Here is a 20,513-nt window from a genome sequence, read left to right on the forward strand (position 1 = left end):
CCTTTATTCTCTCTTCCTTCCTTCCTTCCTTCTTTTTCTTTTTCTTTTTTTTCTTTTGAGATGGAGTCTCACTCTGTTGCCAGGCTGGAGTGCAGTGACATGATCTCGGCTCACTGCAACCTCCACCTCCCAAGTTCAAGCAATTCTCCTGCCTCAACTTCCCAAGTAGCTGGGATTACAGGCACTCGCCACCACGCCCTGCTAATTTTTGTATTATTAGTAGACCCAGGGTTTTGCCATGTTGGCCAGGCTGGTCTCAAACTCCTGACCTCAGGTGATCCACCCGACTCGGCCTCCCAAAGTGCTAGGATTACAGGTATGAGCCACTGTGCCCGGCCCTTCCCCGTCTCTTTCTTTCCTTCCCTCTCTCTCCCTCCATCCTTCCTTTCTCCTCTTCCCTCATCTCTCCCCCCTCCCCTTCCCTTCCCCTCTTCCTTCTTTGGAGTATTTTAAGGCAAATTCTGATATCAGACCATTTCAATTGTGAATACACACGATTCAAGTTTAGACCATTTTCATTGATTCCTTTGTGAACTGTGAGGTGATTAACTCTTCCTTCCAGCTCCCCTTCTCTGGTTCCTTTTGTTGTCATTGACACTTTCACTTTGTCCAGGTTCATATTCATTTATGTTTTTTTCTGCAACCATAATTTCCCCATTCCTTAGTCTTATGTTTACATTTCAATAGATTCACTGCTCAAACTTTTAAATAGATTCAATGCTCAGGCCTTTTAACACAGACCACTTAAGAGTTCTTTGTTTTAATTCATCTCTTAGTTGACTAATTTTCTTCCTCTTTCTCTTCTTTCTCTCTTGCCTCTTTCTTTTCTTTTCTTTCTTTCTCTTTTCCTTTCTTTTTCTTTCTCTTTCTCTCTCCCTCCTTCCCTCTTTCTTTCTCCGTCTGTATTTCCTTCCTTCTCTCCCTCCCTCCTTCCTTCCTTCCCTCCCTTCTTTCTCTTTCTTTTTCTTTCTTTCCTTCCTTCCTTCCCTCCTTCCCTCCCTTTCCCTCCCTCCCTTCCTTCCTCTCTTTCATTCTTTCTCTCTTTTTCTCTTTTTTTCTTTCTTTTTTGAGACAGGGTCTCACTCATTGCCTAGGTCCAAGTGGTGCAGTGGTGCAATCACAGTTCACTACAGCCTCAACCTCCCGGGCTCAAGCAATCTTCTCACAGCCCCCTGAGTAGCTGGGACCACAGGCACACGCCACCACACTCAGCAAATTATTATTTTTTTTGTAGAGATAGGGTCTTGCTATGTTGCCCAGGCTGGTCTCAAACTCCTGAGCTCAAGCAATCTGCCTGCCTTGGCTTCCTAAAGTTCTGGGATTACAGGCATGAACCACCATGCCCAGCCTCATTTTTTTTTTCCAAGAAGGGGCTTATAGGTGCTCAACTCTCTCAGCTCATACATGTTTGAGAATGACCGCCTGCTGCTTTTGTATTTTAACAGTGAGAGTAATAGTCTATGTCATATTTTCTTGTCTTCTAAGGTGTGCAGACATTGCTCTATTCTGTTTTTTTTTTTTTTTTTTTGCATTTTAAATTGCTGTGCAGAAACTGAGGCCCATCAGATATTTACCCTGGAAGTCCAATAACTTAATTATGTTATATTTTCTGGTCAATTATTATGTATCAGTTTTCCTTAGAGCATAGCATACTCTTAGAATTGGTAGAAACAATTGTTCATTTTAAGAGAAGTTTCTGCATCTGTATCTTTGTATATATTATTTATACTATTGATTGGCGTTCTTAAGGAACTAGCATTATTTGGTCTCCATATCAATTGCATTGTCTCTAATTGCTTCAATGTTTTTCTCTTCTGTTGTATGTGTAATTATCTCAAACCTTATTTCTAAGCCTTATAGTAGATGTCTAGCCTTGTATACTTTATTTCTTTCTGGTTCTAATTCACTTATTAGATCATTAATGGCATTATTTTATTCCCAATCTGTTTCTCTGACTCTTCAGTTCCTCTATTTCTCTAATTTAGTAGTTTTATCACTTCATCTACAAACTTTCTACAGCTTTATTGAATGTAATTTACATATCATATAATCCAACTAGTTCAAGTGTACAATTCAATTATACTTTTAGCATACCAAAAACACATGTACATGTAAATATATTAATATTCACAGACTTGTGAAACCATTACCACAATCAATTTTAGAACTTTTCATAACATTGGATAGAAACCCCACACCTCTTAGCCGTCACCTGCCAAATCCCTCTCCCACCCACTTCGTACCCTGGCAACCTCTAATCTACTTTCTGTCTCTATAAATTCGCCTATTCTGCCTATATAAAGGGAATCATACAATATGTGTTCTTTTGCGACTGGCTTCTTTCACTTAAAAAAGTGTGCGTGTGTGTGTATGTGTGTGTATTTGATACCAGGCCTAGCTGTCACCCAGGCAGGAGTGCAGTGGCACAGTCTTGCTCACTGCAACCTCAACCTCCTGGACTCAAGTGATCCTCTTGCCTCAGCCTCTCAAGTAGCTGGGATAACAGGCAGGCACCATGTCTGGCTAATTTTTGTAGAGACGGGGTTTTTGCTATGTTGCCCAGGCTGGTCTTGAACTTAGCTCAAGTGATCTGCCCACAATTGGATTGTTTAACTTTTGAGTTAAATTAAATTGGATTGTGTTTAACTTTGGAGGAACTGTCACAGGCTCTTTTTCAAAGCTACTGCACCATTTTACATTTCCATTATGGTAGATGAGAGTTCTGATCTTCCTGCATCTTCACCAATACTTGTTGTTTTTCATCTTTTTAATTACACCCATCCTAGTTGTTGTAAAGTAGTATCTCATTATGGTTTTAATTTGCATTTCCCTGATGGCTAATAACATTGAGCATCTTGTCATGGGCTTATTGGCCCTTTGTATATCTTTTCTTTTTTTTTTTTGAGACAGGGTCTCACTCTGTCACCCAGGCTGGAGTGCAGTGGTAAGATCTTGGCCACTGCAACCCCTGCCTTCTGGGCTCAGGTGATCCTCCTGCCTCAGCCTCCCCAGTAGCTGGGACTGCAGGCAGGCATGCACCATCATGCTTAGCTAATTTTTGTATTTTTCGTAGAGATGGGGTTTCGCCATGTTGACCAGACTGGTCTCAAACTCCCGGGCTCAAGTGATTTGCCCACCTCAACTTCCCAAAGGCATGAGCCCCAATGTGCCTGGCCTGTATATCTTCTGTAAATAACTGTCTATTCAGATATTTTGCCCATTTTTAATTGGGTTGTCTTTTTATTATTAAATTATCATAACTCTATATATGCTAAATTTGAGTCCCTTATAAGGTATATAATTTGTAAGAAATTTCACCCATTCTGTGGGATTTTTCATTTGATGTTGTCCTTTGAAGCATGAAAGTTTTTAATTTTAATGATGTTCAGTTTACCTATTTTTTCTTTTGTCACTTGTGCTTTTGTTGTCTTAAGACATCATTGCCTACTCCAAAATCATAAAAATGTGCATCTATGTTTTCTTCTAAGAGTTTTATAGTTTTAGTTTTTACATTTAAGTCTTTTATCTATTTTGAGTTAATTTTTCACTACAGTGTGAGGCAGAACTACAAATTCACTCTTTTACATGTATAATTCAGTTGTTCCAGCATGATTTGTTGAAAAGATCATTCTTTTCTTATTTAATCATCTTGGCACCATTGTCAAAAATCAAGTCACCATAAATGCAAGAGTTTTCCTTCTGGACTCTCAATTCTATTTGATTAATCTATATTTCTGTTCTTTTGCCAGTATACCATACTATTCATTTATGAACTTAAAAATTTAAACTTCTATTATTACAAAATTCTTTCAACAGAAATATTTTCTGGCTCTTGGTTCATGTCTTCTGTTAACATTCTCTCTCTCTCTGTCTCTCTCTCTCTCTCTCTCTGATGTGTGCATGATTGTCTTACCATTCTGCTCTGATATAATTGGGTAAATTCTTCCTGACATTTTTCCCAACATTATCTGGGGCCAGTTTATCTTATCTACAGTGCTGGCCACTATTCAAGGAATGGTGTGTGGCTTTCTTTCCTATAGCCTTAATCTATAGGGTTGGGTAAAGGGAAAAGCTCAGTTACCCTTGCTGGAAAATCTGAGCATTGTACCCTTTCTCTGAAATCTGTCTACATTTCCTGAACCATGAATCCATCTCACTCCCATCCTAGCTAGTGATGTGCCCCACTCCTGCAGGATTCAGCTCATGTCCCCACGCAGCACAGGGTTCTGGAAGATGCAAAACCTGGCGTTTTTTCCCATCCCTACTAAGGTCCTCCAGCATCACACAGGGGCTTCCATGATGCAGAGTTTCTCTTAGACCTTTTGTGCAGCTGCCCAGCCATCATCATAGTCCCCTTTCCTCTCCAATGGTGATTTCCAACGAGAACTCTTAGAATGTTGTCAACTGACCTGCTTTCCTCTCCCCGTCACTCTTAGCAAGACAGAGGGATGGCAGGTTCTGAGTTGGGAGATACGCCAGGCCAGAATCTTGTTTTCTCTCCTTATTCACTACTTCACAGTGTTTGTAGAATTAAGTTGTAATTCATTCTTTGGTTATTGCTGGGTACTTTTTAGGATTAAAAAATGTTTGTTGTTGCTGATTTTGTTAAGTATTTTAAAAGTGAGCTTCTGTTATTCTACGTCACTCTGCAGCCTTACCTAGAAGTCAATCTGGTGCAACACTTTTAGAAAGCAATCTGGCACAATGCTTACAGAGCAACAAGAATGTTCTCTAAGTCAGAAATCCCATTTCTGGGAATTTATCATAAGGAAATAATTCACAATGAAAATAATCTGTATACATGAGTATGCAACACCATCTGTGATAGCAAAGAAATAACTTACATATCCTACATTAGGAGACAAGTAAAATTAGCTCTTATAAGATGGATGGAATATTCTTTGGTCATTAAAATGATAGTTCAAAAGCTAAGTATTAGCATAGAAAATGCTTTTAAGAAACAATGATAGATAAAAATAGACTACAGAGTGAAATATATACCATTATGGTAACCATGTAAAGAGATGAAATCAGGTAGACAAGCAAGGAAACAGATTTTTTGAAAACTGAAATGACTGTGATACAGTGGTATGAACAAAGAGATACTTATTGATAATTTTTATTTAATAGAATCGAATTGCTTTTACAATAAAAAGGAGACACTAAAAGACTGAATCGGTAAAATATTTTTCCCTCTTCCTTTGCTGATATTGAGCTAGAGCTAATTTGTGGCTTGATTTGGGAACATTTAGGCTAATGAGAAAAGATTTGGCCGGGCGTGGTGGCTTATGCCTATAATTCCAGCACTTTGGGAGGCCAAGGTGGATGAATCACTTGAGTCTGGGAGTTGGAGAACAGGCTGAGTAACATGGCAAAATCCTGTCTCTATAAAAAATACAAAAATTAGCCAGGCATGTTGGCATGTGCCTGTAGTCCCAGCTACTTGGGAGGCTGAGGGGGGATCACCTGGGCCTGGGGCACTAAGACTGCAGGGAGCCATGATGAGCCATGACTGTGCCACTGCACTCCAGCCTGGACAACAGAATGAGGCTCTGTCAAAGAAAAAGAAAAGAAAAGAGAAGAAGGAAGGGAAGGGAAGAGAAGGGAATGGAAGAGGAGAAGAGAAGAGAAGAGAAGAAAAGAGAAGAGAAAAGATTTAACTAATAAAAGTAGATTTACCAGCTGTGTGATCTTGGCTAAGGTTACCATTTGCACACCTGTAAAATAGGCCTGATTTTATGTCAAGCTCAGAAAACCACTATGGAGAATGAGTGAGATATACATGTCAAACATCTAGCATAGTTCTGGGCACACAGAAGGCACGGTAATGTTTAGCTCTAGCTCTTCTTGGTTTTCATCAGAGTAATGGCTCCTGTTCTCTTTGTGTTGTGATTATAACTTAAACTCTGGTCTGGGTGCGAGAGCAGAAAGAGGAGAATAGCAGAAATTCAGGAATGGATTGGTAATGAATTGGTAAATGACTTCTATCACCCCTACCATCCCTACCCAGACTCTGCTTTCCTCTCCTGCACTTGGGAAAATAAGGTAAACTTCTCAACTGAGCAGTGAGTGACTTTTCAAAGGTCACACAATGAATGAGTGAATAAAGAGAAATTTAGCACTTTCTGGACAAATGGATCCCTGGGTTGACAAACAAAGGTCCATGTCAAACAATATGAGCCCAACATTGACAGAATCCCACAAGGGTCTGCTTGCTTTCCTTAGTGTATGCTTCCCAGTGTAGTTCCTCCAGCACTTATTTGAGAGATCCATTTATGCCATGTCTTGTATATCATGAAAATCCTAGAAAACAATGTCCCATAAAGTCAGGAAAGGCCTTCCTGGAGCACTCGGCATTAGAATTTTAATCGTGGGCTCTCATGGACAGGCTAGAAAGGCATTTTAAGCTTTCGAATACGGTTATAAGAAAGTACAGGGTCTTGCTGTGTTGCCCAGGCTAGTCACGAACTCCCAGCCTCAAGCGATCCTTCCAACTCAGCCTCTGTGTAGCTGGGATTACAGGCATGAACCACCATGCCCGGCCAAAACCTGTTTTTTTTGTTGTTGTTGTTGTTGTTTTTAAAACAAGCTGCTGCAAAAGAAGATATACACTAAAGAAGTCAGTTTGCAGGACACGATGAAAATTGTGGTTTGTTTTATGCTGCATCTGCTGGGTAGGGTATGGAGGGAGGAGATGAGGCCATCCTTGTGGACAAGAGACATTATAAGGGAAAATTATCTAGAAGGTGAGTGGGAGCTGTGCACATCACATCATTGGCTCTCTAGCTGCAGAAGGAAAGGGAAGAGGTCAACACAAAGTGATCTGAAAGTGAGGTCAAGGGCAATTCATGTACCATCTCTGCAGACAGAGCATAAACAGATTGATCTTGAAGGATGAGGAAGGCAGAAAACAACATGTGGAGCCTGTGAAAAAAATATTGCAATGCAAAGGAATGTCATATGAAGATTAACCTGAATAATTTATCTCTGAACTTTTTTTTTTTTTTGAGACAGGATCTCACTGTATCACCCAGGCTGGAGTGCAGTGGTCATGCATGGCTGTAGGTGCATCACAGCTCACTGCAGCCTCAACCTTCTGGGCTCAAGTGATCCTCCTGCCTCAGCCTCCCAAGTAGCTGAGAATAGAGGTGTGTGCCATCATGCCTGGCTAATTTTTTTTTGTATTTTTTGTAGAGACAGGGTTTTACAATGTTGCCCAGGATGGTATCAAACTCCTGGGCTCAAGAAATCCACCTGCCTCAGCCTCCCAAAGTGCTGGGATTACAGGGGTGAGCCACCGTGCCAGGCTGAAACTTGTTTTATGCAGGACTTGAAGCCAAATTTCAGGAAAACTGTTTGGTATCTTCAATAAGGTGCAGAAAGACCTAACTTTAAATGAAGCAGGAACAGAAAGCAACAAAAGAAAAACAAACTAAGATGAAAAGACAAAATGAGATAAAAAGTGAGATGGATGCCCTAAGAGATGATGATAATAGCAATAAAATTGCTCACATTTATTTAACATTTCCTACATACCATGCTTTATTCAAAGTACTTTTACATGTATTAACTCATTTAATCCTTACTATTATTATTGTCCCCATTTTATAATTGAGGGAACTGAGGAGGATAAAGAAGTTGCTCAAAGTCACCCCAGTAGTAAGTGTTGGAGCCAGGGTCCAAACTCTGACAATTTCACTCCATGGCCTGTACTTTCTCATCTTTGCACTAACAAAGCCTGGCACAGAAACAAAAGATACAAAGGCAGAATTAAAATCATTCAAGACAGTAAAAAGAATAATTGAAGTTGTGGGTGGCTGACATTAAAATGAAAAGTGCACCTCGAAAGACCAAAGCCCCAAAACAAGAAAAAAGGAGATGATGGTTATGGGAGCCAGAAAATAATTTTTTTCCTTGCTGACGGAAAGGATGCATCACATTCCAGGCAAAATAAACAAAAGGGGACACAGTCTGTTAAAAATAAAACAGAAACAAAACCTACAAAAACATTAAATAAAAAACATATGAAAAACAAACTACTACTTTATATATAATTCAACCTCACTTCTAATTTAAAAAAGAAGAAATTTAAATTAGATACTATTTTCACTTTTCAAATGTAAACAGAATGCCAAGATACATGAGGCAAAACTGATAGAACTTCAAGGAGAAATAGACAAATCCAATATCATAGTCGGATACTTCAACCACCCCTGCCAATCAGTAATTGGCAGATAACAGTCAGAAAATAAGTAAGTAGAAATATAGTGAAACCAAATAGCACCATCATCAATTAACAGGATTGAATTGACATTTATTACTTTATTCAACAACAGAAGACTACATATTTTCTTAAGCTCATGTGAAACATTCACCAAGATAGAACACATTGTGGGCAATAAAACACTTTTTAATTTTTTTTTAGGCAGGGTCTCACTCTCTTACTCTGTCACCCAGGCTGGAGTGCAGTGGGATGATCATGGCACACTGCAGCCTCCAACTCCTAGGCTCAAGCAATCATCCCACCTCAGCCTCCTGAGTAGCTGGGACTACAGGTGTGCACTACCACACCCAGCTAATTTTCGTTTTTTGTTTTTGTAAAGACGGGATTTTGACACGTTGCTCAGACTGGTCTCAAACTCCTGTGCTGAAGGGATCCTCCATCTTGGCCTCCTAAAGTGCTGGGATTACAGGTGTGAGCCACTGTGCACAGCCAAAAAGAAAGATCTAAAATCAATAATCTAAGCATTCATTTTAGGAAACTAGAGAGAGCAAATTAAATAAAAGGAAGCAGAACAGAAGAAATAAAAATTATTGCAGAAATCATGAACTTGATGACAGGAAATTAATAGATAAAATTAACAAAAGCTGTATCTTTGAAGGATTAATAAAATTGATAGGCCGGGCACAGTGGGTCATGCCTATAATCCCAGCACTTTAGGAAGGTGAGACAGGTGGATCACTTGAGTCCAGGAGTTTGGGACCAGCCTGGGCAGATCCCATCTGTTAAAAAAAAAATTGATAAACCTTTAGACAGCTTAACCAAGAAAAAAAGAGAAGACAGCACTAATATAAAGAATGAGGCTGGCTGGGCACGGTGGCTCACACCTGTAATTCCAGCACTTTGGGAGGCCAAAGCAGGCAGATCACCTGAGGTCAGGAGTTTGAGACTAGCCTGACCAATGTGGAGAAACCCCATCTCTACTAAAATACAAAATTAGCCAGGCGTGGTGATACATGACTTTAATCCCAGCTACTCGGGAGGCTGAGGCGTGGTGACACATGACTTTAATCCCAGCTACTCGGGAGGCTGAGGCAGGAGAATCTCTTGAACCCGGGAGGAGGAGGTTATGGTGAGCCAAGATCACGCCATTGCACTCCAGCCTGGGCAACAAGAGTGAAACTCCATCTCAAAACAAACAAACAAACAAACAAAACTAAAAAAATGAAAGAAAGGCCATCAGTACTGATTCAATGGACATTAAGAGGATAATAAAGGAATATTATGAACAACTTTACGCCAACAAATTTGATAAATAAAATAGACCAGTTCCTTGAAAGACATGATTTACATGATTCACATAAGGAGAAGTAGATAATTTGAATAGGCTTTTATTCATTAAAGAAATTTAATCAACAATTAATAACCTTCCAAGAGGGAAAGTACCAGGCCAAGATGGGTTCACTGGTGAATTTTATCAAACATTTAAGGAAGAAATGATACAAATTCTCTACAATCTCTTACAGAAAATAGAAGCAGAGGACACACTTTATAACTCATGCTATGAGGCCAGCATTACGCTACTACCAAAGCCAGATAAACACATTATAAGAGAGGAAAATTACAGACAAGTATCTCTCATCAACATAGATGCAAAAATCTTCAACAAAATATTAGCAAATCAAATCCAACAACATATGAAAAGTATTACACACCATAATCAAGTGATATTTATTCCACTTGATTATTATTATTCCAAGGTATATAAGGCTGGCTCAACATTTGAAAATCAATTAGTGTAATTCATTGCATTAACCAGCTAAAGAAGAAAAATCATATGATCACATTAATAGATTCAGAAAAAGCATTTGACAAAATCCAACATCCACTCATGACAAAGACTCTCAGTAAACTAGGAATAGAGGGAACTTCTCAACTTGATAAAGAATATCAATGAAAAACCTTCAGCTAAACATCACACTTAATGGCCAAGAACTAGATGCTTTCCTCCTAAGACTGGGAGCAAGATAAGGAAGCCCTTTTTCATTACTTCTCTTCAGCATCATACTGGAAGTCCTAGCTAATGGAATAAGACAAGAAAAGGAAATAAAATATTGGGAAGGAAGAAATAAAACTGTCTGTCAATGGCATAATTATGTAAAAAATCCCAAAGAATCCACAAAAAAACTCCTGTAACTTATAAGTGATTGTAGTAAGATGGCTGGATACAAGACTAATATACAAAAGTCAATTGCTTTTCTATATACAGTCAATGAACAAGTGGAATTTGAAATGAAAACACAATACCATTTATATTAACTCCAAAAAAGAAGGAACTACTTAGGTATAAATTTAACAAAAAATATACAAGATCTATATGAGGAAAACTATAAAACTCTAGCCAAAGAAATAAAAAACAGTCTAAATAAATAGAGAGATAATCCATGTTTATGAATAGAAAGACCCTAAATTATTAAGAAATCTGTTCTTCTTGACTTGGTCTAGGTAAACACGGGCTTAACATTATCCAGCAATAGCATGTCTATGTGTTTCCTAAATGAATTAACAGAAAAGTTATGTTCACAAAAGGCCTTTACATAAATGTTTATAACTGCTTTATTTATAAGTACCAAAAATGGTAATAAACCAAAATGTCCTTTAATGGGTGGATGGATAAACATACATACAATGAAATATTATTAAGTGATAAAGAAGCAATCTAACAAAGAACAAAAATCCATGTAGGAACCTCAACTGCATATTGCTAAGTGAAATAAGGCAGTCTAAAAATTTCACGTACTGTATGATTCCAAGAATATCATGTCTTGGAAAAGTCAAAACTATAGAGACAGTAAAAAGATCAGTGGTTGCTTGGGGATCAGGGAAGGAAGGGAGGATGAAGAGGTGGAGCACAGGATTTTTTGGGTTGTGTGAAACTATCCTGCATGATTCTGTAATGGTGAATACATGACATTTACATCTTTGTCAAAACCCATAGGACATACAACACAAGAGTGAACCTTAATGTAGACTATGAACTTTGTTCATAATAATTTAGCAATATTGGTTCATCAATTGTAACTATAATACCACAGTACTGCAAGATGTTAATGAAAGAACTGTGTTTGTGTGGGTGAGAAGAAGTGGCATATGGAAACTCTCTGTATTTTCTGCAACATTTTTCTATAAATTTAAGACTAAACTCTATTAAAACTTTTTTTAAAGGAGAAGAAAGTTAAAATGCTATATGATTTTCATATTTCAAATTGCTTGAGATTTTTTGTTTTGTTTTGTTTTCTGAGATAGAGTCTTGCTCTGTCGCCCAGGCTGGATTGCAGTGGTGTGATATCTCAGCTCACTGCGACCTCTGCCTCCCAGGTTCAAACAATTCTCCTGCCTCAGCCTCCCAAGTAGCTGGGACTACAGGCGCCCACGACCATGTCCAGCTAATTTTTGTATTTTTAGTAGAGATGGTGTTTCACCATGTTGGCCAGGCTGGTCTCAAAATCCTGGCCTCAAGTGATCCGCCTGCCTCAGCCTCCCAAAGTGCTGGGATTACAGGTGTGAGCCACTGTGCCTGGCCAAGATATGATATTCATATTTCAAATTGCTTGAGATTTTGAAAAGACAATACTCAGTGAGGCACAAGGGAAGTTTAGCAACCAAAAGCTTTAAAATGTTACCAACCTCTTGACTCAGCAATTCTATTTTAGGAAATCATCATAAGGAAATAACAATGAATTAAGTAAATATCATTAACAACCAGAATGTTGTTAATGATAGTAAAAACTAGGAGATAAAAGTACAGAATGATCTTATATTTTAAAAACAAACCTGGAGACACATACATGCATAAGAAAATGTCTAAAAGAATTGTCATCAAAATGTTAATCATGGTTGTCTTTTTATCACATATTTTTATTGTACATTTTTTCTTAAAAAATAAGAATGAACTTCATACCCACCACGATGGCTATTATCAGTAAAACATACAGAGAAAATACAAGCACTGGTGAGGATGTGGAGGAATCGGAACTTCTGTGTATCGCTGGTGGGAAGGTACAATGTTGCAGCCTCTATGGAAAACATTACAGCAGTTCCTCAAAAAATTAAACATGGCATTAACATATGATCCAGATTTTCACTTCTGAGTATATACACCAGAAATAGCAGAGACTCAAAAGACAGTATTTGTACACCCACGTTCATAGCAGCTTTATTCGCAATAGCCAAAAGGTGGAAGCAACTCAAGGATCCACTGACAGATGAATGGATAAACAAAATGTGGTGTATACATGAAATGGAATATATTCAGCCTTAAGAAAGGAAATTCTGACACATGCTACAACATGGATGAACGCCGAAGACATTATGCTAAGTAAAATAAGCCAGTCACAAGAAGACAAATACCGTATGATTCCTCTTACATGCAGTACCAAGGGCAGTCTAATTTATGCTGACAGAAAGTAGAATGGTTATTTCCAGGGTAGGGGTGGAGAAGGGACATTGGGGGAGGTACTGTTTAAAGAGAACAGTTAGTTTGGGAATGTGAAAAACGTCCTGGAGATGGAGGGAGGTGATGGTTGCCCAGCAATGTGAATGTACTGAATGCCACTGATTTGAACAATTACAAATGGTCAAAATGGTAAATTTTGTGTTATGTGTATTTTACTATGACAATAAAATAAGCACAAATCATCCAAACCAAAAACTCAATGAATGCATGACAATCTGACTAATGGATTGGTACAGAGACAGAGCCTCCCTGTGGTTCATCTTGTGAAAGGAGCATATCTTGGGACCCCAAAATCATTAAGCTAAAAGGAAAAGTCAAGCAGGGAATCACTTAGGGCAAACCTGCCTCCCATTCTATTCAAAGTCACCCCTCTGCTCACTGAGATGAATTCATATCTGATTGCCTCTTTTGGAGAGGCCAATCAGAAAACTCAAAAGAATGCAACCATTTCTCTCTTATCTACCTATGACTTGGAAGTCCCCTCCCCACTTCAAGTTGTCTCACCTTTCCAGATGGCACCAATGTTCACCTTACATACGTTGATTGATGTCTCATATCTCACTAAAATGTATAAAACTGTGCTCTGACCACCTTGGGTGCATGTTTGTTGTCAGGGCTTCCTGAGGCTGTGTCACAGGCAGGCGTCCTCAACCTTGGCAAAATAAACTTTCTAAATTAACTGAGACCTGTCTCAGATTTTTGGGGTTCACAAATCTGACAGATGGCCACGTATCAAATGAAGTGTGCAAGCTGTGCAGAGAAAGAGTATGTGGCAGGCGCTAATAGTATCTACTTGCTCATTCATTATTTCGTTATTATGAAACATAATAATGTTTCATTATTATCAAACATACAGAAACATGGAAGACACTGTACAATGAACATTTGTATACTCACCTTCTAGATTTTGCCATTAGCTTTTTATTTGTTTTAGTACATACCTGGTCGTCCCTCTATCCTTCCTTTAATCTATCTTTTTTTAAAAAAAAAATCCAAAATTAATTGTAAGCATCTACACACTTTCTCATAAATACTTCGGCATGCTTATCATTACCTAGTGTTCAGTATTTGTTTATATATTTTTCCTTTGATATAAATCTTACAATGAAATGCACACATCCTAAGCCCACATTTCTAAGTTTTGGCAAATGCACATATTTGTGTAATCCAGGTCACTCTTAAGACATGCAACATTACTATCTCCCCTAGAAGTTCTCTCATGGCCCTTGATACATGTTTTTTTACAATCACAAAAAGTAAAGCTATTTGGGAAGTACTTATAGTATGATCCTCTTTTTGTTCTAGGAATACAGAAAAAACTGAAAGAAAACATAAGTAGTGATATTTCTGGATAGTGGGATTACCACTGATCTTAATTTTCTTCTATTCCTTTATCTGTATTTTCTAAATTTTATATAATGTCTTACTTGGGTGGTAGAAAAACAAAACAAAAGCGACTTAGAAGAAGCATCTTCCTTATAAGAAATGATGTCACACACATAAGAATATTTATAGTCACTAAGTGATCATTGTGAAGACAATGTATGTAGCGAAATTGGAAACATTTCAATATGATATTAAAATGTAACTGCAGGCCCGGTGCAGTGGCTCATGCCTGTAATCCCAGCACTTTGGGAGGCTGAGGCAGGTGGATCACTTAAGGTCAAGAGTTCGAGACCAGCCTAGCCAATGTGGTGAAACCCCATCTCTACTAAAAATACAAAAATTAGCCAGGCGTGGTGGCGCATGCCTGTAATCCCAGCTACTTGGGAGGCTGAGACAGGAGAATCTCTTGAATCTGGGAGGCAGTGGGTGCAGTGAGCCAAGATCGTATCACTACACTCCAGCAGGGGCGAGAGAGCAACACTCTATCTCAAAAAAAAAAAAAATTATAATGACAAAATTAAAAGAAATATTAATACCATAAGTACCCTATACGAAGGCATGGCAACACACACAGAAATAGAAAGGAATAAGAAAAATGCAAGTGTCTATATTTCTCATTTTGTTTTGGTGATGGAATTATAGGTAATTTCTCCAAAAATAAAACAGTCATATCCTCTTTTTCTAAATTAAAAAAGTGGTTAAGTATCCCATAAAACCCTGACTTCAGGACCACCCATGGGCCAACTCTATTTTTTTTTTTTTTTTTGAGACACAGTCTAGCTCTGTTGCTCAGGCTGGAGGACAGTGGCATGATCTCAGCTCACTGCAACCTCTACCTCCCGGACTCAAGCAATCTTCTTGCCTCAGCCTCGTGAATAGCTGGGTTTACAGGTGCATGCCACCACGCCTGGCTAATTTTGTTTGTATTTTTAATAGAGACGGGGTTTCACCATGTTGGCCAGGCTAATCTTGAACTGCTGACCTCAAGTGATCTGCCCACCTCAGCCTCCCAAAGTGCTGGAATTACCAGTGTGAGACACCACAACCAGCCAATGATGATATTTTAATTCTGTCATTCCTTACATATTTATTAGCCACCATGCCTGGCCTTCCGTGGCTTTTGTAAAGGGCTCACCTGTCTGCACATTCTGGTTGTGTTTAGAACATGTAATTCCAACTATTAAACTAGAACATAACAAACAGGTTCTAAATTACCTCTTTCTGGAAAGATGTTGTTTTTGGTGAGTTTGACGCTTTTGGGCCTTGGGTGGTTATCATCCATGCCCATGATCAGGTTGCGGAAAAACACATCAAATTTCTTTCTGCTGTCTGCATTGATGGTGCCAGCCACGGTCCACACCAAGGAAAAGAGAAACAGTCCTTGGAGCCAGAGAAAGATTTGCTGACTTGACAGGCCTTCACCTAATTCCATTTCCTCCTCTTCTACTGCCCTGATTTCATCTAAAAGTGAGAAAAGCGAATCTCAGGACAAAGTGCAGAATGCCACAGATGTAAGGGTGGTGAACTGGTTGGCTTTGCCTTTGAAGGGTCTGGGCCGGAAGGGCGACTGATATTGGTAGAGTGCCTGTCACCTACCAGATCATTTCGCATGCATTTTTTTTTTTTTTTTTTTGAAACAGGGTCTCACTCTGTCTCCCAGGTTGGAGTGCAGTGGTGCAGTCACAGCTCACTGTAGCCTCAACCTCCTGGGCTCAAGTGATCCTCCCACCCCAGCTTCCTGAGTAGCTGGGACCACAGGCACTAGCCACCACATCTGACTGATTTTTGTATTTTTTATAGAGATGGGGTTTCGCCAGGTTGCCCAGGCTGGTCTCGAACTCCTGAGCTCAAGCAATCCACTCACCTTGGCCTCTCAAAATGCTAGGATTACAGCCGTGAGCAATATTTTTATTTTTACTGCTATATAATAATATAATATATATATAAAATCACTATATATATATATATATATATTTTTTTTTTTTTTTTTTTGAGATGGAGTCTAGCTCTGTCGCCCATGCTGGAGTGCAGTGGCGCAATCTTGGCTCACCGCAACCTCTGCCTCCTGGGTTCAAGTGATTCTCCTGCCTCAGCCTCCCGAGTAGCTGGGATTACAGGCACCCACCACCTCACCCTGCTAATTTTTGTATTTTCAGTAGAGATGGGATTTTACTGTGTTTTTGGCCAGACTGGTCTCGAACTCCTGACCTCTTGATCCACCCACCTCAACTTCCCAAAGTGCTGGAATTACAAGCGTGAGAGACCGCACCCGGCCTTTACTGCAATATTTTTATTGTGGTAAAATACATGATATATAATTTACCATCTAACCATTTTTTAGTGTATAGTTCAGTGATATTAAGTGCATTCATATTGCTGTGCGACCATCACCACCATCTAGATCCAGAACAGTTTTCATCTTGCAGAACTGAAGCTCTTTGCCCATTAAACAATAACTTCCCCCTCCACTCTCCCTCATCCCCCTTGCAACCAGAACTCTCCGTTCTGTCTTTATAAATTTGGCTACTCTACGTACATTAATTATAGAGGTAGAATCGCACAGTCATTTTGTGACTGGCTTATTTTCTTAGTATAACGGCTTTAGTGTTCATCCAAGCTGTAGCATGCATCAGAATTTATTTCCTTTTTAAGGCTAAATAGTATTTCATTGCAAAATTACAATACATTTTGCTTATTTGTTCATCCATCGGTAGACACATGGGTTGTTTTCACCATTTGGCTATTGTGAACAAGAGGTCTATGAACATGGTTATATAAATATCTGATCGAGTCTCTGCTTTCAATTCTTTTGGGTTTATATGCTAAGGTGAAAGTGCTGGATCAGTAAGTCTACATTTACTTTTTTGTTTTTTTGGATATGAATCTCTTATCAGAGAGGAGGTAAGATGGGGGTCCTGCTATGTTCGTCTCCCTCTAGGATATCCCTGTGAGGTAAAAAGGGCAGGAATTACTACTCTCATTATATGAATGAGGAGCCTTAGACTGAGGAATGATGGGGTAATTTGCACTAGAATACCCCCCAAAAATCAATGTCAGACGAAGACTAAACACATGGACTTTCCCTACCAAACTCTACTATCTGAACTCCAAAGGCTTGCTTGTTCTAGATCAAACAGCCAGTCATGTTGTAATTCAATGGGGGCCAAAGAGAGGTGGGAGCAGAAAAAATAGCCAAGGTAGGCCAGGCGCTGTGGCTCATGCCTGTAATCCCAGCACTTTGGGAGGCAGAGGCAGGTGGATCACTTAAGGTCAGGAGTTCAAGACCAGCCTGGTCAACATGGCGAAACCCCATCTCTACTAAAAATACAAAAAAATAGAAATGGTGTGTAACTTAATCCCAGCTACTCGGGAGGCTGAGGCAGGAGAATCACTTGAACCTGGGAGGCAGAGGCTGCAGTGAGCCAAGATCATGCCACTGCACTCTAGCCTTGGCGACAGAGTGAGACTTCATCTCAAAAAAAAAAAAAAAAAAAAAAAGAAAAGAAATAGCCAAGGTAGACCCATCCCCCATGTGGCTTAAGAATCATGGCTAGCACTTACCAAGCAGAGAAGAGTACAGTCTCATCATTGAGAAGGCAAGGTGGATGGGAGATGTTTGGACAACAAATTTACAATGAAGGCGACCAAATTCCAGGCAGGGCTGGACAAGCCACATGAACATGTCATTGACCTGAGAGTAGAAACCTCCATGAGACTTGGAGACATGATCAACAAGTGAGTTGAAGACCAAGAGCTTGGTCTACCTCGTGAGGCTAGAGATGCTGGTTAGACTGCTGATTTTACATGTAGGTGCATTGGGGGAAAACTCATAGGCAACAAGACCCCTATCTCAGCATCCTCCTTCAGGGTCCTAAGACTGTTGCCCACAGGCCATGTTAACTCAGTTTCCCATCCGCATTCCACTGCCCAGAGCGGATACTCAGAGAGGCTTGGAAACACTCTGGGTCAGCTACAGGACGCATAAAATGTGTTTGGAACCCAACTAGTGTATCTGCCTTTGTTTCTATAAAAGGTATTAGGAATTCTAAACAATTAATTTACAAATGACTGTTAGACACTGATGAGGTGGGACTCCTGTATAAATTAGTCAAAGAGAGTACAGAGCTAATTTGGGGGGCTCATTTTCAGTAATGTACCAAACGTATGGGTAGGTTTATATGTTATTTGGGGGTATCATGATTCTTGCCTCTAGTGTCTGTTCTCCAGTCCATTTACTCTTTTAAAAAGTTATCCGACTTGCTTTTCTTGTAATGCTTTTTTACACTTTTGTTATACTTTTTTAAAAAAGATTTATTTGTTTACTTACTTAATTTTTTTTTTTTTGAGACGGAGTTTTGTTCTGTCACCGAGGCTGGAGTGCAGTGGTGCGATCTCAGCTCACTACAACCTCCGCCCCCACTGGGTTCAAGCGATTCTCCTGCCTCAGACTTCCTGAGTAGCTGGGATTACAGGCACGTGCCATCATGCTCAGCTACTTTTTGTATTTTTAGTAGAGATAGGGTTCTACCATGTTGGCCATGCTGGTCTCGAACCCCTGACCTCAAGTGATCCGCCCACCTCAGCCTCCCAAAGTGCTGGGATTACAGGCATGAGCCACCACGCTCAGCCTCTTTGTTATATTTTATTTGTGACTTTCCCTATACACATTTTTTTAAGAAGTAGGAAGGCCATCACTAAATAAATACACACTTAGGTGTGGATCTATATAGATAATATATGTATGTGTAGATGCATTTATATGTATATATAAAAATACGGGTATACATGGAAATGTGGTATATCAATTCAGTCAACAAATATTTATTGAGCATCTACTAATTGCACAGTAGTAGTGCTGGGGATAAACAATGGAAAAGGTAGACAAGGAGCCCTCGTGGAGGGTCAGGGAAGACAAACAATAAATAACTAATCCAGCAGGGACATCAGTAAAATACCTACAGATCATGCAAAGTTCTAGCAGGAAACACAAAGGTGTTATGGTGAAGAATAACAGGAAGGGTTTAAATAGGATAAAGAAGGCTTCCTGGAGGAGGAGATTTTTGTGTTGAGAACTGCATGATGAGGGTGGAGCCAACTCTGAGATAAACTGAGGCAAGAGTCCCAGGAAGAGGAATAAAAAGAGCAAAAGCCTTGAGGTGGTGAAACCTGGGCTTGTCTTGGAAACAAGACAGGACTGCTGGAGACTGCTAAGCTGAGGCTGAGAAAGAGCAGGCAATGAGATTGCAGAGGCAGGCGGGGCCAGATCACATAGTCTCATGGGCCCTGATAAGGAGTTAAACTTTGTGCCAGGGACATTGAGGAGTCCCTAAATGACTTTACATATATGGGGACTTGGCAGCTTTTGGTGTGTGTGTGTGTGTGTGTGTGTGTGTGTGTGTGTGTGTGGACTGGCGCTTGAATGTGCACATGGATATGTACTTGCGTTTACATATTATCCATGTATGCAGGTGGTGACAGACATGCAGCCGCCCTACATAATCCCCCAAAGAGTTTCCATTGTGGGAATAGACCCTCCTTGGATTCCTCAGTGGGAGACTTTCCTAAGCATTCTATTAACACAGGGACGGGCAAGAGGAACCACAGACACCGCTACTCCCTTCCTGCTTCCGGGTCTGAGAGTGTGGTCAGGTACCCGCCTAACCCGAACTTTCCCACCTCCTTAGAGAAGGGAAGAAGGGAGTGGTCGCTCACAGTAGCTGCAGTGAAAGCACTTCTAACTAGTTCCAGCTCCCTCAAGGTGGGAGGTGCAGAGTCCAGGTTACAGGGATGGGAATTGGCAGCACAAAAAGGAACATCTGGCCCATCTCTAGAGAAACTTCTACAGACATTTCTGTCAGTGGGGCAATGAAGAAAGAGGTGACATTTCAGCTTCCATAGAGAACATTCCTCAGCACTGGGATTCTCCACTGGGGAGCCAGGGAGTGATGGGGAAGGAGGAAGAGGAAGGAGAAATTGACTGCACCACCCCATGCCTACCATATGGAGAAGAAAGTTCAAAAAATGGCAGGCAGCCAGGAAACAAGATAACTGGGGACAACAAGGGAATTCCCTGCCCCTTCTTGCCTCCAGGGACTATGAAGGTGAAGATGTACCTAGAAGATCCTCAAGATGAAAAGCAGGGAGACAGGAGGAGGGGAAGGAAAGGGTCTGAGGGGCTCACCAATTCCCTGTGCTCCTTGGTGAGACTGGAGGGCAGGGTGTCCATGTAGGAATCCTTCAGGGGCTTCCAGCCTAGTTGATGGGGCTCCATGTAGATCATCCCACACCTGGGAAGCACAGAAGACCAGTTTAGGTGCTCGCTTCTTTGTTACTACTATGGGTTAACATTTATTGAGCATCTACTGCACGTCAGGCACCATGCTAGGCATT

At 40.1% G+C, this 20,513-nt stretch overlaps 1 protein-coding gene across 1 annotated transcript in view; it reads right to left on the reverse strand.

The window, feature by feature from the left end:
- The window catches only part of DNAH3 (dynein axonemal heavy chain 3), a 218,456-nt gene that overhangs the window by 70,670 nt on the left and 127,273 nt on the right, over positions 1-20,513 (reverse strand). Inside the window, exons 39-41 of the mRNA XM_054533552.1 lie at positions 20,305-20,410; positions 17,685-17,814; positions 15,339-15,584 (exon numbers count right to left, since the gene is read on the reverse strand). Coding sequence (XP_054389527.1) covers positions 15,339-15,584; positions 17,685-17,814; positions 20,305-20,410 — 482 coding nt within the window. The remainder of the gene's footprint in view (positions 1-15,338; positions 15,585-17,684; positions 17,815-20,304; positions 20,411-20,513) is intronic.

This window comes from Pongo abelii, chromosome 18, assembly GCF_028885655.2.
Source record: "Pongo abelii isolate AG06213 chromosome 18, NHGRI_mPonAbe1-v2.0_pri, whole genome shotgun sequence".
Classification (NCBI taxonomy): Eukaryota; Metazoa; Chordata; class Mammalia; order Primates; family Hominidae; genus Pongo; species Pongo abelii.